This window comes from Poecilia reticulata, linkage group LG4 (genome assembly GCF_000633615.1).
Source record: "Poecilia reticulata strain Guanapo linkage group LG4, Guppy_female_1.0+MT, whole genome shotgun sequence".
Taxonomy (NCBI): domain Eukaryota; kingdom Metazoa; phylum Chordata; class Actinopteri; order Cyprinodontiformes; family Poeciliidae; genus Poecilia; species Poecilia reticulata.
In genome coordinates, this window is record NC_024334.1 from 28,712,413 (window position 1) to 28,729,347 (window position 16,935).

At 39.6% G+C, this 16,935-nt stretch overlaps 2 protein-coding genes across 5 annotated transcripts in view; both read right to left on the minus strand.

The window, feature by feature from the left end:
- Positions 1-3,132: 3,132 nt before the first annotated feature.
- On the minus strand, positions 3,133-11,706 carry loxl5a (lysyl oxidase-like 5a). Of its 3 annotated transcripts, XM_008407936.2 has the most exons (8): positions 11,650-11,706; positions 10,382-10,489; positions 7,090-7,198; positions 5,781-5,918; positions 4,838-4,994; positions 4,569-4,664; positions 4,342-4,457; positions 3,133-4,254 (listed from the first exon to the last, which is right to left on the minus strand). In XM_008407936.2, the coding sequence occupies exons 3-8, from the start codon at positions 7,131-7,133 to the stop codon at positions 4,248-4,250; spliced, it is 558 nt and encodes a 185-aa protein (XP_008406158.1). In that variant the 5' UTR covers positions 7,134-7,198; positions 10,382-10,489; positions 11,650-11,706; the 3' UTR covers positions 3,133-4,247. The 3 variants fall into 3 exon arrangements, with proteins under 3 accessions (XP_008406158.1, XP_008406157.1, XP_017159725.1); XM_008407935.2 differs by lacking the exons at positions 10,382-10,489; positions 11,650-11,706 and adding an exon at positions 8,156-9,227; XM_017304236.1 differs by lacking the exons at positions 7,090-7,198; positions 10,382-10,489; positions 11,650-11,706 and adding an exon at positions 6,009-6,222.
- Positions 11,707-13,956: 2,250 nt separating this feature from the next.
- mibp (muscle-specific beta 1 integrin binding protein) overlaps positions 13,957-16,935 on the minus strand; it is a 3,259-nt gene continuing 280 nt past the window's right edge. The window contains exons 2-8 of one of the 2 annotated variants that reach the window (XM_008407934.2): positions 16,123-16,213; positions 15,618-15,666; positions 15,212-15,386; positions 14,638-14,709; positions 14,447-14,553; positions 14,243-14,328; positions 13,957-14,130 (exon numbers count right to left, since the gene is read on the minus strand). In XM_008407934.2, the coding sequence (XP_008406156.1) occupies positions 14,243-14,328; positions 14,447-14,553; positions 14,638-14,709; positions 15,212-15,386; positions 15,618-15,666; positions 16,123-16,213 (580 nt within the window). In that variant the 3' untranslated portion in view covers positions 13,957-14,130. Of the gene's footprint in view, positions 14,131-14,242; positions 14,329-14,446; positions 14,554-14,637; positions 14,710-15,211; positions 15,387-15,617; positions 15,667-16,122; positions 16,214-16,935 lie in introns of those variants that run through there. The other variant, XM_017304223.1, reaches the window with a different exon arrangement.

A 16,935-nucleotide genomic window follows, 5' to 3' on the forward strand; every position in this document is an offset into this window, starting at 1 on the left:
TAGAGAGTTCGTGTTATGGACACTGAAAAGGTTTTTCATTATGTGATCACTTCCCTCTTTTTTAAAAATCTTTATTCATTGAATTTTGTTTAATCCCGATTTTATATACACTCTTCTGGTATTTCTGACATGCTCACTTTTTCAGAGTCTAGCAAAAGCATTGGCACTGTTTTAACTTTTTCATGTTTTGTCACATTACAAACTCTAATTGATCTAATTGGGATTTCATGTGATGAACAAATACAGAGTAGAGCATGAGAAGTGGAAGAAAAAGCTTTAAACTTCCAAACTCACCAAAGTTGTACATAGAAACCACCTGTTTGTAATTTATCCTCAGTATAAGTCCAGATGTTCTGCTTCGTCTCTGTACAAACACCATCATGCGGACCAGGAAGCACCGCAGACATGTAAGGAAAGAAGTTTTTGAAAATTTTAAAGCAGTGTGAAGTTACTGAATATAGTAAGGCAAGAATGCCCACGTAAGCTGAAGATTTGTGCAAACCAAGCATTAATGAGGAGCAACCTGAGAGAGACCTGGAACAACAATGAACAAATCTTTTAGCTGGATAACTTTAGTCATGCACTCCCTTAATCTAGTCTTTATGGAAGAGTGGCAAAAAGAAAGACGGAAGGTCTCTTTGCATCTCTTGGTCATTTAAGAAATATTAGGTATTCCCTTCAATAAAGATTTATGAATATGAATATTAAAAATAGAGGGAGGGATGGGGAGGAGTGTTAATGACTTATTGTAATTCTTTATCACTGCCCTGTACTTTTCTTGGTGAGTCTGAAAAACACCCCCCTACTGTTCTTTCGCGGGATAGACAATCTACTTCCTCTCCCCCCATTCTTTGTACTTGGTCTAAAAGATGGCTGTCCTAGTGGTCTGAACGACTTGCTACCTTAGCTCCGATTGTTTGTACTCAGCCAGAAAGACACCTATCTCCTGCTCTTTAGTGGTCTACCCAATCTGCGTCCTCTACCCCTGCCCGCACCCTTGAAGCATGGTTGTGTAGTGGGTATGTGTTTTTGTTTTTTTTTTAAGGTAAAGTGTACCAATAGCAAACTTAGTCAATGTTTTTATAAGTTGGGCTAGTTGTCAGAAGATGTAAGTAAGTCTGCATGAGAGGGGGTATTTAAGAAAAAACTAAAAAATACAGTTTCACTGATTGAATTGTAGTTGATATGTAGCATATATTTGAATTTGTGCAACAAACATCAAAAGAAAAGAAAGAAAAAAACAACTAAAACCCGAATGGCCATTTAATTTGATAAATATTTACACAGGCCATCATTCAATAAATCTATAAAAATCCAAGTGCACACATCAAAACATCAAATCTAAATAAATAATACTGATTGCATTAAATATGTCAACACATACTGCCATGAAAGAACTAACTCTGCTTTCGTATTTTAGGTTACATCTAAAGTTAGACTTTTATGTTGTTTCTTAAGTTTAAAGTTAAATCTAAAATTACAATTTAAAAAAATCCCTAGATAAGATTGAAGTAACTCTGCAAAAGAAACCCTGTCTTTCTGACAAACAGTCGGAGCTAAGGTATCCAGTCGTTCAGACCACTAGAACAGCCATGATTTAGACCAAGTACAAAGAATGGAGGGAGAGGACGCAGATTGGGTAGACCACCAAAGAGCAGGAGATAGCTGTCTTTCTGGCTGAATACAAACAATCAGAGCTAATGTAGCAGCTTGTTTTGCATCACTAAAGAGCAGGAGATAGGTGTCTTTCTGGCTGAGTACAAACAATTGAAGCTAAGGTAGCAAGTCATTCAGACCACTAGGACAGCCATGTTTTAGACCAAGTACAAAAAATGGGGGGAGAGGATGCAGATTATTTATCCCGCAAAAGAACATTAGGTGTCTTTCAGGTGTTTTTTAAATTATCTGACTAGTGGCACCAAGAGGATAAATCAAATCCTTGGCTGATATTTTAGTTTTTCCGTTGGTGCTACACACAACTTTTTTTTTTGTCATGAAACTGCCAGTCAGCTGTGAATAGCTGTGAATCCACCTTTGCTATCTCAACTGTCAAACGAAGAATTGGTCCCTTGTGAAGAGCAAGCTTACAAGGCGCATTAGAAATAAACTTTCCTTAATTCAGGTCCTCTATTTGGTCTGTTTAAGAAACAAACTGGCATCTCTTTAGCATCCCTGCCGTATGCCCTGTTGGCTCGGACATGCCGACCGGTAGTCTCAGACAGTAGGTCCTCTGGGCGCAGCCGTGCAGACGGTCAGCCTACGATAAGAACGACAGAGTTGAGGAGACACTGAGGTCAGCAGTTTGCAGACGGGCTTTCCTGGCCATCACCGGATCTGTGGAATTTCTCTTCTCCTCGCCATCTCTCACAGGATCGGCCTGCAGCACGTCCTGCAGCCTCGGCACGCCACCCTGCCCTGAGCAAACAGCACCCGGAGACTCTCCATCACACTCAGACCCACTGCAGTGGCTCGGCTCTTCGGGGGCCAAAGAAGGCTTGAGGTCCACAAAGAGGCAATGTTTGGGTTAAGAGGATGAATGAAATGGGTTTCAATCTAGAGTAATGTGATTATATGTTTGAAAATAAAACAGCAAAGCACCTTAGAAAAGTGAGCCAAAAATACCTTTGAATGGAAAACTTCATGAACTCACTTCTAAACCGCCTGCATGTTTCTTGCATAAACATCCCGAACTACTTTTAGATGACTTTACATTAATCACGATTTTGAACACTGCTGAAATATAAATCTTGCTGCAATTAATGCATATTTAGTCTAAAGAGTTTAAAATCATATCTGCTTATAGAGGAAATGTGGCTTGTGGCAGGATATAAAAGCATGAAAAACAATCTCTGTGTATTTAACTCTGGGGTATTTTTATTTTATTTTTTTTGGATGACAAAATGAAAAAGAGGCAAAAAGGGAGCATTGTTCAACAAAAACAAAAACTTCATTTATTATTTATACCCTCTGACATGCCAGCTTCTAAACAGCGTGCCACTAAAACCTGGTGACAAAGTGCAAATAAACCGAGACATTCCCAGGAGACTTGACGTGGAGCTGTTGCCAGATGAATGTTTTCCCAATCAGTCACCCGCTGCAACGCAGCACAACAAATACGCACAAACAGGCACCTGGTGTGATGCAGTGTTTATTTTCCTGCTATTTCCCAGACACGAACATGCAAAGTGCAATAATTGCAGCTATTTCTCAGAGGAGTCAAGCAATGAACCACCCAACATTAAAATGCTCCTCAGTTTTTGGTGATTGCATGTTTTCATCAGCAGGAATAATTCAGCTGCAAAATTGGTCATGAATGGCTTCCCTGTGTTTAACCAGAAATCCAGAAAAACGTCTAGTGTAAGACAGAAAAAAAATTCAAAAGATTGTTCTATCAGCTCAATCTCACAGTGGAAAAGACTGGGCAATGTCTACTAAAACTCACCTCAACTTTATTTATAAAGCCCTTTTTAAGACACGAGTGACAATCAAAGTGCTAAACCAGGTCAAACCAAAACATAAAAAAGCAAACATTGCAATAAAATACATTAAAAAAGACAGAAGGGAAAAAAAGTCACACAACTTGAAATACAGAAATAAGGCAAAGTTGGCTTTTTACTTTGCAGCTGACACTTATGTAAATCTAGGAAACACATTGTCTTGCACACATATGAATAAGTCTGGAGTAGATTCATAAAACGTGTTTAAATACATTCTTCTTTTGTCACTGTAGCAAAATGAGGATAAATCCAGAGCACTTTTTAAGAAGGGGGCATGATTTACCAATTAACTAAAATTTTCTAATTATTGTTTGCAAAATTTACCAGTGCCTCACTTATTGTTACACCAAGCCATTCCTGTAAAATAAATGTAATATATAGCATTTTAAAATGCTTCACTTATTGATTTACAGTGATCAGAGTGTGAATAGTAATTGATGTAAAGGACGGTAAATAAGATCTTCAGCACTTACTTTAATTTAAAGGGAGAGAGGAAATCAAATAAATGTTCTCAAATTAAAGGATGAATTTTACTAAACTTCTCAGTGTGAGGTCACACTACTGCAATAAAAGAATTATTTTTGAGTCTTTTGACACTTTTTTACCAGGGCTACCAATATGTGTGGTAGGAAGTGTGTCATAAATACAAAGATTATAGAGTAGCAAACAATGAAACAGCATCAAAACAGTAGCAGCTTAACTTGAAGAACAACTAAAGGTTACTAAGCACACGTCTGTGTCTTCTGCAGGTCAGCTCCTGGAAAACAAGGACAACACTGATTAACTTTAAGTTGTCTCTGCTCGAGTCACGTTGGAAAAAACAGGCGCTACGCATCGGACTTACACAACAATCCTGCAGTTTCTTGCCTGGACGTAGCTTCCTGTGTATCTGACGTCACACCTGACCTCGTTGTTGGAGAAGTCAGACTCCTGGACCAGCTGGGAGGGGTTCACCGTCACCTGGCAAGCAGAAAACGGTGACGTGCAAGATAGATTCTGGTTAAATGAAATTTTTACAAAGGAGGTAAATCAATGAAATGTGGAAGCAGTTATTTTAATCTGCAGTTCTACCTTCAGAACGTAATTTCCAGGTGGCACGTCAGTGATATCGATCCACTGGCAGTCAATGTTAGCATGATATGTATCATAGCATCCAGGACCAAGCCCCTTAAAACAAACCAAGCTCATTTTACTCATGTTTTCTGCCTAAATGCTGGGTTAATACATTTTATACGTTCAGGAAATGAGATTTAAACACCAGCAAATAATCTAAAACCAACAATAAGATGAAATTATAAAGTAGAAATGACAAAAATTGAGTAACATTCGTGCAGACTAACCTGTGTATGAGCAGTGCAGGCAAAGCGTCGCCGTACTCCCGGGTCACATGAGGTGTCCTCCAGACAGAAGCTGGCTTTGTGTCCCTCAGCAACCTTCTGTCCAGTGGCGACGTCCAGAAGGTCGTAGTTACTGAAGGCCTCCATGCTGTGGTAATGTCTGCAGAGAGTCGGACATGCAAACAAACACACTCAGAAAAGGGGCGACTGGTTTGAGCTAAACACGCTGTGGAAACTAATGTTTCTGTGAGTCGTCGCAAAGGGGACAGTACTGTACTGTGCAAAAGTCTTGAGGCATCCCTAATCACTTAGTTTTGGTTTCAAGAAACCAGACTTTTCCACGAGTGTCTTGATCAATAGTAGGCAAACATTTATTGTTCGCTAATCTGCTGATTCAGATGTGTACATGCACACTTTAAACATAATATTCCTAGCTTTAGGCAGCTGGCCAGAAGTGTTTAATGGACATAAAAAGTGCTCTGGTCAGATTAGACCAAAATTGAAATCTCGCTGACCAGAATGTGGAAAAGACAGTCTATCTTCCCTCATTGGTTGTCTCACTTCCTAATCACATTTAACATCACTTAATAGGACATTTTGTATTCTGGGATAAAGCAAATAAAACTTGAGTTGCTTATATGTGTGCATGTGTTTTTATTACTGGCACTCTTTCTAAGTGGACGTTTAAAGGTTTCGTGCACTAAATGATTGGCAGAGTTTCTTAAATATATATTTTTTATTTTTACCTTTTAATTTCAAAAATGGAGACTAAACAGAAAATAATTTACATAAAATTGAGAAAATTGAAAACAATCATTTATCAAAAATGAAATCCAGTTGAGAATCTGAGTTCAGACATCTGCTTTGACTGGTTTTGGATGAGTTGATTTCCTGCTCTGTACCTCTATGAGCTGAGGCTGTTAGATGTTTTTATGAGGGAACTCACTGGTGACAGCTGTGCCATTCCCACTCATGTCTGGGTTTGACTGGGAGGAAGTCTGCAGTTCCCTGGTTCTTCACTCTCTGTGGGAAGCGCAGCAGGACTCTGTACTCCAGGTCACTCACGCTCGGACGATATGCAGACCTGCAAAGAAAGGAAATCCATGTCAGCTACTCGGAGCACGTGCAGGATCGAATGACCGCATCTTTACATAACGCCGTCCTGCTGACATACAGTTCACTGCACTTTAAATTCCCTCTGATCGCCCTGCGCAGCTGATTTACTGCAGTGCTGGGTTTGAGTCATGAATTGGTGGCTTATATTTTCAGCTCTGAAATCCTTTTGCCTTTCATTTCAGGGTTTGTTTTCCTTGGCAGCGAGGCTCCTTAGATCCTCCGCCGATCAGAGGAGAGAAATCCTGAGCGGTGGCCAGGTTTGTGCCCAGCCGCTCTGCCACTGAGCTGCTACATCCAAGTAGCCAACAAGCATGAGGACAGCCAACTATCCTCATGTTGCAGCCTCAGTCCTAATGACTGTCTTCGTTAATTCTTCAAATGGCAGCCAATCAAATGGACAAATTCAAACATATTAACTCCGATTTAATCCCATTTATTGAACAAGTCCGTGTGAGCAGCTTGATACACATTGCATTGAGAACGTGTTCCTACAGCTTGAACCTTTTACACATATTGGCACGTCACAACTACAGATTTCCATGTGTTTTATGGGACTGTTTGACTAACACAAAATAGATTAGAATTGTGAAGTTGAAGGATAATGACATGCTTTACTTTTTTTTTTACAATAAAAACCTGCAAACATTTATATTCAACTCCTTTTAATCTGATGATCATAAGTGAAGAAAGACAGTGTATAAAGAAACCCACGAAAAGTCCTGTTTGCCATTTTCCATAACATGTTGTGAAGGAAAGAGGTCTGATCAGATACATCTGCATGAATCATCCCCACTGCATGGTGCATGGTGGTGGCAGCATCATGCTGTGAAGATGCTAGAGGTTCAGTTTCCAGGAGAACAGTGACCCAAAAATATTCAGCCAGAGCAAGAATGGAGTAGTTTTTTAAAATCATGATATGTGCCATGCATGCCACATTTTCAGATTTTCCTTTGCAAGACATCTAGAAAAGAATGCTTCATAGCACAGCTATGCCCTACCTATGTCATGCTGTCTCCCACATAAAATCCCAATAAAATATCTAAATGTTTGTGGTTGCAACATGACTACATGCAAAAAAACTGCATATGGTCCTGAAAACAACAAAAATGGTGAATTTTTATTGTTGAACATAACGATACCTGGAAAGGCAATTCTCCTCAGCTGCACAGCGAAGTGCATACATCTGTACTCTCTGGATGTACGAGGCTGCTTGGATGTAGTACGGGTCAGGGATTAGGTCTGGCAGACCTGCCAACAATAAAATACAAGTTACTCAAAGATAAAATATGTAAATTTGTATGGCTGGACTTGTGATTTAATGCATAGTTGCAAACAGGATATCAAAACTAACCAGCTGGTGTGATGGATGGTGATTGAAAACCAAAAAGACTCTGAATAACCCATTTAATCGACCTAATGCTAAATTAGTATGGTGGAATAAGATCCCCCTACAATATGTTTCAAGGCTTTTTATACACAAATTAAATTACTTGTTATTGTATAACTTCAGTGCAATAGACTGTAAATCAGTCTATTGATACAAGCTAAAGATGTTCCTATAGGTGGGACATTTTGTTGTTGACCAGCACAATCAATGAAACAGCAGAAGTAATAACAAAGTTCTCAGAATAAATCTATCTATTTTCCACCCATTTGTCTAAAGCCAAGTCTTTGCAGACTGATTTGAAGCATTATGTTAAATGACTTAAAACTGAAAAACAGCCAAAACAGAATTTCCATAAGAATAAAAATTCTTATTTTTGTACTTTCAAACATTCAGAAATATTACGCGCACACTATATAAATATTTGTGAGAAGAGTGAGTTCATAAAAATATAACATGCAATGAAATTGGCTCAAGCAGAACTTGGTGCTCAATCTAAAAAAAGAAAACACTTTTAGAAACCGAATCTGAATTAGCGTAATTTAAAATCCAATGTGGTATGGAAATGGCTGTTGGTAAACTGAAACTGATTCCAATGTTTTGAACACATAATTAATTATCTTTCATCTGTAACCATATCAGTGGTAGATGTATGACGCAGAAACGTTTAGATTATATTAGAGGATTGAATTGTGGGGCCTGGTGGGTTTTAGAAGATTCTGCTTAGGGCCCCATAAAACTTTTGACCGGCTCTGGGTCATGGTTTACGGTTGATGTCGAACAAATAAACTAATTACTATCCAGTCTGCTGTTCGTCTCACCGTTGTGGAAGAACCTGGTGCCGTGGCCGGTGCCGGGTGGGTTGCGCGCGTTCTGCCTGTTCCTGCGGTCTGCTGGGTAAACATTATAGAAAACCGAGTTCCTGTGGTGGATGCTGTGCGGATCCCGAGGATCACCTGCACCTGTTGTATCTGGACTCCTAGGAGGGAACTGAATCTCAACAGCGTTGCTGGAATCATCCACCTCTGGAGTGACTCTGGTCAGGGATTGCGTTCTGGTGTGCTGGGTGACTCGACCGTCACTGGCCAGGTTGACCCGAGCAGATGTGTGGACTGAATCCGAGCCCTCGGGGGAGCTTCTATCGATTTGGCCGTGCGTCAAATCCTGCGCTCTTGCTGGTGGCGCAGTGGTCTGCTGCGCACCGCTGTCCTCCGCAGCAGTACCCCGGCCTCCTCTGGGGATTCCGCTGCCGGAAAACTCCTGGCTGAAAACAGCAGCGCTACTGTTAGCCGGAGCCTGGCTTGAGTGGTAATCCACAGCCACATTGGGCTGACTGTGTGTGCCGGTCCGATCCGCGGACAGGAGGTACTGCACGTCTGCTCCGAGAAGCGACGTGTCTATTTGGTCATTTTGCTCAGAGTGATCCGAGTCTTGGAGGTTCATAGACCTGGTTCTGGTGGCTCTCATGAGCGCAACAGGAGGGTTGACTTGGTCTAAATAGTTTTTTGTTGTTAGTAACATCTGGGTGCGTCTCCTGTTCTGGGAAGGCAAGCGATACTGAGTCCCAGTGCTGAGCAAACTGTACACCTGACCGTTATTCTCCCACTGAATGCGCTGTCTCCAGGGGCCAACAGGCGCGCGTAAATGGTCCTGACCGGCGCCTAAACGCACCAGGACAACGAGAAGGCAAGTAAGAAGAAACAAGATCTTCTCCATGGCTTACTGAGATTTTAGTCTTTCTCCCTGAAAAGTCCTACAACTACAACTGAAGGAGAGTGGAGGGATACTCGAGTTAGACCAAGAGGAGAGGTTGCAAATCCACTTGACTTCGTCACGCACTTGCGCACAGCATCACCGGCAGGAGGGGAGGGCGTGGGGGAAGTCTCACCCACGTGGGCAAACAGTTTCATTTTAGATTTAAATAAATAAAATCCTGAAAGTTATGACAGTATTTACGTTAACAGTACAAATAAACTATTTACTATCCAGTCTGCTGTTCCGTGGAATTGTACTCATAACATTTTAGTTCAAATCTTCTTGGTCAGAATCGTTTTTAAAGTGTGCATCAGTGAAGATGTGACCAAAGAGGCACAATTTTTAAAGTGTGGAATGCGTACACTTGTTCTTTTCAGAAATCATCTAGCAAATATATTTGTTTCTGTAAGGCCAGGCCTAGTGTTATAAAATGGAGGAGTTTGGCGCAATTTTAAACAAAGACATTGCTGTCAAAGAGAGCATGAAAGAATCAGCCAGAGACCACTAGAGGTTCACATTCATTTTGGGATCAAAAACTGAAGTGAAAAAGTGTGTTGAAGGGGGGAAAGTTGTGTTTTTTGGAAAACTCAGAAGAAAAAATCCCCTTAAAGGGCCACAGGTTGTTTGGGGGAAACAGTAAACATGTGGAAGAAGGTAGTTTAGTCTCCTTTGACAAATTTTTTCTTTTTTGGCCAACATACAAAAACGTGAAATAAATCTAACTCAGGACACACTGCCCCCATGTCAAAACATGGTGGTGACTACATTATCCTGTTCCTTTAGCAGACTCAATGAAACTGCATAGAGAGAGTTGATTGGAGTCTTGATGGATCTCAGTAAAGTGCAATTCTGGAAGAAAATCTAGAGGCTACTAAAGATTTCTGAGTGAGTTAGAGGTTCAGCAGGACAACAACTCTAGATGCAGCCAGGACTTTAGATGAAGCCATAATGTCCTAATTAAAGTCCAGATATAAATACATTTCAGTATTTGTGACAATACTTGGAAATGACCATTCAGAGGTGCCCTCTTTTCAGATTTTTAATTGGGAAAACATTAAGTATCATATTTCTTCCAATGCCTTTTTATCCCCAACGTAGGGGTTGGGGGAAACACAAGGATGTGAAATCAGCACAAAATGTTAAAATCAATAAAGTCAGTGTCAGCTAAAACAACACAACTTAAGCTCAGACAACCTAAAAACCAAACATTTATTTAAAGTGAGTTTTTTTTTTTTAAACCAACTTAGCGTATTAGAAATAAAAAGTGTCCGGTGATCACAGTTCTAATTTACCTTTCTGCCAGATGGGGGCGCTGAGTCCTCACAGAAAATCTGGCATTTCCTCTGTAATCGTGTGAGTCAAGGTTTCTTGAGGTCTTCATCAGATATGAGGCCTTTCCACTGTTTCAAAACAATGATGAGGCGGAAAATGTTTAATATACAATATCAATGAATTACTAAGAATAAATTCAAACCATAAACCATCCAATAACTTTTCCTAGATACATGTTACATAATTAGGTCTCTTTTAATGTAGGGGTTACTTTAAGGTCAGGTTTATTTACAGCCCTCTCACACATAACAGTGGAGTTTAATTTAGCTGGCATCCTAGACTGTTAAGCAACAGGCCGCTCTTTAAAATCTACACAGATATGTGACTCTGTTTGCATTTCATAATGCCAATTTTCCAGCTCTTAGATCCTCAGGGAACTCAAAAAGATGTTCCTGTCAGCAACATTGCAGTGTGACTGGAGCAACTATGGAACTCAGATTGAATTCAATTATTTTTCCTTAATGTAACCTGTCTCTAGAAATGTGACCAGGATCTAAGCAAAGAATTGGATTTGTGCTTAATCCTGGTCCAAACAAGTAAGCTGATGCGTTTTATTTGCCAAACTCCCTATAAATTCCCTGCAATACTATCATTTAAAATAATTGTTTCCTGTAAAACTTTCTTGGTCTCTTTCTAAGAGGGGATCTTGGCCAAGCCGTTCCCTTTTAACACACTGTTTCAATTCATTGAGGTTTACAAGCTTTTCTTAATGCATTGTCCTCCATTTTGTTCTCCCTTAGTCTTCAACAATTATGGGTGACTGTTTAAGTTTCTTCTTCAACAGTCACACATGCTTACCCAAACACTGGCATCTAGATCACACTCAAACTTTGCATTGTGTAAAATGTCCTTACAGTGTTCTGTGTTCAATATAACAGAGTGAGCTGCAAAAACTCTGAGTTGGTGACTTTGAAAGAACAACGTGAAAATACGAGAAAGAAATGCTTTTGGGTAAGTTGTGCAATGTTTCATGAAATTATCTATTATAAATAACCCCTAATGTTTTGTGTTAAAAAACAACTTTGTAAAAACCTTAATCACTTGTATGAGAACAGTTTCCGATCCTGCTTTACTTATCTCATATTTCACATCTTTTCTCTTTGAATGAGTACTACATAAAGCAAAACAACAACAAAAAAAAAGAACAAAAACAAAACACCAGCTCTAATCGCTGCCAGATTGTGGTAATAAACAGTTTCTATGCTGAAGGAATGTGAGAATCTTTCACCTTTGCCTTTGTTTCCTTCTATTTTGTCCTTTAGTCATGCTGGCTGCCGAGACGTGCAGACAGACAGGCAGCCACAGTCAGAGGGAACAGTGAAAAAAGACAGTAGCACACTCTGCAATCAAAGAACTAACAGCAGACTTCCTTCACTCTAAACGGCCTAAACATATATGTGCACATGCATGAATGTGACAAACAGGAGGAAAGCATTGTGCATGTGTGCCTGCGGTGGGACATAATTACAGGGCAGAGGTTCAGTTGAGACTGTGAGCAGATTATTATTATTACTACAGCCTGCCACTTTCATTTATATCTCATTAGTTACACTACTAAGAGAGACACTTTACATGAACTAAACAATCCACACAATCATATTCTGAATCTGTACCATTTTGGACCAAATGCGCAAAACTGTTTTCTGCAGGCAGAAAACCAGTTGGACCTTTTGTTCTAATCAAGCTCGTTTCCAGTGTTCCTCGCCGCCATGCGTACAGCACGTTATGCACATCGTCTCATCGTGATGCAGTGTGGTGTAAAACCACCCAGCACAGCACTCTGTTCCAAAAAAGTTAACGCCCACAAAAACAGGAAGTAGTTCCACAGTGTTCTGACATGTGTAATTGAGGACACCGAGTACCAGCAATAAAGCAGAAATAGCTGTCCTCAGAGTTGTGGTTCACTCTTGGGTGGAAATAGTGAAAGGGCTTCTGTCTTATGCTGGAGGAAAGATGAAATCAGCTCATGTTTTTGCAGGATCTTTCTGCACTGAGGCTGTTCTTTGGGATAATGGAGCTACCTTTTCACACTGGGCTGCCTCTGATGGGGGATGGAATATTATTACAACAGCGTACCGCAGAAATACGATGCTCCATTATGTGAAACGTGTCTTTATTTGTGTTTGTCCTGGCAGGCGTCATCTATGCTGGTGTCACTTTTAGCACGGTGAGTCCAAGCCGAAGGGGGTTTTGTGTGCCACCACCTGTTAGGATGTTACAATAATCGCCTTGCCACCCAGCATCCATATGACACCCACATGACAGATCACATATACCTACAGCTGATGTCAGAATGGCTGCTGTTGCAAAAAGGTGCCAACAAATGGCCAGATTCCCTGAGTCACAGCAGATTCTTTCAGACAGATTCATCAGGAGCAGCAGTCAGAGAGAAATACCTGCTGGGAAACTTTATCAAGCTATTTTTAATCACTAAAGCAAGCTGAAAACGTTAAGGGAGTGGGGAAAAATGTATCTTAAGCCATTGAACTTCCACCTACTTTGGAGAGAGGAAGCTTAAATTTAACCTAACATCCTACCCTTGACCATGATGTTCTCTTTAGGAAAATGTGAAATTATCCTGATTTACTTATACATGTAGTGCAGAAACATATATAGGAGATACGTGCTTAGAGAACCATGAGCCGTAAGTGAGTATAATCTTGTGCTAATAGCCTAAATCTTATGGGAAGCCTGTGACCTACTCCAGCATCTACTTGAGACGAGTGAGGACAGTTATTTTGGGGTTGTAAACCTGGAAACACCCACGAGGACAGACGTACAGTAGTGATTGTATAGAGGTGTCTAGGAAATTAAATTATAGACCAACTAAATAAATTTGCACATTCATCAAGATAGTAGCTTAATAAAATTCACAGAAAACATTCTCATTCAGCAGCTCCTGTAACCATCTTTCAGCTTTATTACATTCTACAGACTTGTCAGAAACCGTTTTCCCACTTTATTTCAGACGTTTTCAGAAACAAAGAGCGTTTTTTGATTTGTTTCCACTAACTCACCAATTGTAATTTTAGCATGAAAGGTATTTAACCCCTTCCCGATTTGTTTCAGCCAGACAAAAAAATAAATAAAAAGCTAATGAAGTTTTCAAATGATTTCATTTCACAGTAAAAAAGAAAAAAAGCTTTCAAACCAGCTTGGCTCAGAGAAAATAGAATTGCCACTTATTAAATCATGAATGTTTTGTAGACTTAAAAAAAACTGATAAATTCTAAAACCGAGTAACTCCATAAATCTCACTTATGCCATTATGATTCATCTTTAAACTGTCAAAAATGGCAAGAGATGGGGAAGTTTTTCACATCGGTTTTGATCCCAGAAATGCCACCAATTATACAAATTAGAGAAAAAGAAAACTTATTTTTGTACGCTAATTTAAGTAGTAGAAATGTTGATAATAAAACAGACAACAAAAATCACACAAAGATGTTTTGATGATCTGTACTTATTAACAGAAACTCGTGTGTTTATTGGAAGGAGACCAGTGGTCCAACAATGGTCAACTGCATGACAAAAATAATGACGACCAGTCAACTTTTAATTAAACAAAAAACATTTTGTTCATGAGAAGGTAAAAACAACATAAGTTAACATGGCTCCTTTCTATGTACAAAAAAAAAAAAATACACATAAAAAAAAGAATCATTGGCTATTTACAAAATCTGTACAGGTGTGAAGAAGAGTCCTCCTGCTGCAAAACAAAAAAAAATTAATAATGTTAGACAAGGTCTTACATTTACATGCAAAATGTTATAAATATTTTAGTAAATTTCCCATCACAACTTCAAGTCCTTCCTTCTTACCTATAAACGATTGAGCAGGTTGTTCTGTATGTCCTCATACACCTGGTCGTAGATTTCTTCTTTGGATTTCAAACCATCGAGGTACTCTGTGAGAAAACGCAAAACATATTTTTACACCACAAACCGATAAAAACTCCAACCACAGACAAGTGGGACACTACGATGACATTTGGCTTACAAACATGGACAGTGATCGCATCGTACCAATATTCAAACCGAGGTCTTCCATCTGCTTTCTGTGCTTCAGGTACATGGGCCACACATGACCGTCAAACAGACCAGGAGGATCAGGGACGGTGTACTGTCTGGTACTAAAATCACAATAATAAATATAAAGTAAGTGAATGACCAATAAGATTAATGTAGAACACTGTGAGAGCACAAAATCAGCTCACCTTCTCCTTCTTTTGCACTCCTCGTAGGGGATTGCGATGTAATAGCACTTGTTGAAAACATCCAGCAAGGGCCTAAAGGGGAGAAACAAAGGTGTTGACCACACGTCACATAACATCCTCTATGTAAAAGAGCAGAGTTGCACAACTGCTCATGCCATCCTTTATCTACATCTCTGCAGCCTGCTTAACACTCATCACTAGTACACTGAGTACCCGCCACCCTGCTGTGACTGCAAACGACCACTCAGAGCCTCCTTCTGATGAAAACCTTATCTCTGCCTGCAGACCAAACTCAAATCTGCTTGCGAGCATGAGCCAATGGGAGCAATTCAAAATTAGCACGTGACCCAACAGAACTAACGGCGCCCTTACAACATCTACAATCATGAATCTTCGGGTTCCAGAGAACCAAGATGGCTCAATCTCTGGCACTTCTTTTAGTCTGCATCATAGAAACTGTAACCTAGCCAAGATGGCTGCTGCATTCACAGCAAGAACAAACTAGAGCTACATCCATAACTCGATTCAAATAAACAGTCAGCCATGCAAAAAAATAAACAATCAATCAACCTACGGGTAGTTGTAGAGCAGGAAGCCTTCAACGATCAGGATGTGGATCTGTTCGTCAGGGTTGGCCACGTCAGGAACAGGAGCCAGGGAGACGCCGTGGGAGCGGGCAAACTTTGCCGGGTTCTCCATCCAGCCTTTAATCGTGTTGGTCATGGCTTCCATGTCCATAGCTGTGATCACTGTGGAGCACGAGACAGGCAGAGAGAAAGAAAGAAAATAATAGAAACAACGAGAGAAGGTCAGAAAAAAATCCCAACAACAGCTGTAATGATTTATGAATGTGTTTGCTGCTTGGATGTTACTACAAATGAGTGTTTTAGCTCTAACTGATGCAACTGCGGAGGATGGGGTCTACTACATTAGATATAAGGTCAAATATGAGTCACTGGCAGTCTTCAGTGAAGTCTTACCATCCCACTGCCTAAAGCCGTCGTCCCCGACTTCTATTTGATCGGGTTTCTGAAATAACAGTCACCAATAAAACATTGCTGGAACCTCACGGCTCTGAACACTTGCAGATCTCACTCACATGCCACAAAGGTTAGGCTAAACAAGTGAGGAAGGCAAAAACAGAAGGCACAAAGCAGATGACATGCATAAAACTAAGCATGAGTTAGTATGCAAATATAATATTGTGGAGGACAGATAAAAAGAAGAAAAAAATAATATTTAGTATTAAGTTAGATGATTAGAAGAGACTAAGAATAAAAGCAAATAATAGAAAACTTAAGAACAAACAAAATGTGATCAACATAGAAAAGGAATTGCACAGGAATGAAGGAAATGGGGGGAAGGGAAGGCTTCCAAAGGCCAGACCTCCCACTCTGATTACAGACAAAGCTCAGGCAGTAGCAATGAATGGAAAACATGCCAAATTATCACAATAAACTTAACCAATCACTCGGTCAGACTCACCTTGAAAAAGTCATCCTGGTGCACAACACAGCAGTTGGGCAAAGTCTGGATCAGTTTATTAGTCAGAGTGGTTTTACCACCATTAGTAACCCTGTAAAAAAAACAAAGAAAATTACACAAAATGAGTATTGCTTCACTTCTAAAGGTCAGATTGGGGTTAAAAGTGGTTGAAATAGCTGATAAATAACAGTTATGTTGTGTGTGTGTCGTTTAGATTCTAATTTAGGTTTCAATCTCAAAAAAGTTATTTTCTAAAATATCTGTTACTTCTACTAATATGGCTTCAAGCTTAAGAGTTACAATTGTATCAAAACATTTCTCAGTAAAGAGCTCAAAATAAAAATGACAATGTTCTGTTTAAAGTCAAAAAAGGTTTTTCCTACAATGCAATAAAGACCTACAACTTCCTGACTAAAGGCCTAAATAAAAAGTAACTAATGAACACAATTAAGGTAAATAATGTAGTGTTTGTAAGTGATAAAGATAAATCTCCCTCCACTTTTGAAGAAAATCACGCGGTGAATTTTCAAAAGTCCCGCTCGATCTATGACAACAAACCAAACCGGATGTGACTTTAATTTTTTTTTCCGGCGGGCGGCCGATAAAACATGTGAACATTAAGATGACATCAAGCACAAACTTACAAAAACCTTAATTAGAGACAGATTAAATGTTAAAAAACGTTTTTTTAAACAAATATGTTCCTTAAAATAAAGACAGAAACAGTGAATGGCTTGTTTCAGCATTACCACAAGCAAGTTTCAACTTTTCTGCAATCTTTACAGCAGGAATTAAAAACAATGTATAGCTATA

Bases quoted from the DNA above. Each gene is read 5' to 3' on its own strand.
- loxl5a (XM_008407935.2), bottom strand. From the start codon at position 9,050: ATGGAGAAGATCTTGTTTCTTCTTACTTGCCTTCTCGTTGTCCTGGTG. The intron at 5,919-7,089 runs GTATCGTTATGT...CTTTCTTTGCAG, and splicing joins GAGGAGAATTGCCTTTCCAG to GTCTGCATATCGTCCGAGCG. The intron at 4,458-4,568 runs GTAGAACTGCAG...TCTGCTTGCCAG, and splicing joins CTGGAAATTACGTTCTGAAG to GTGACGGTGAACCCCTCCCA.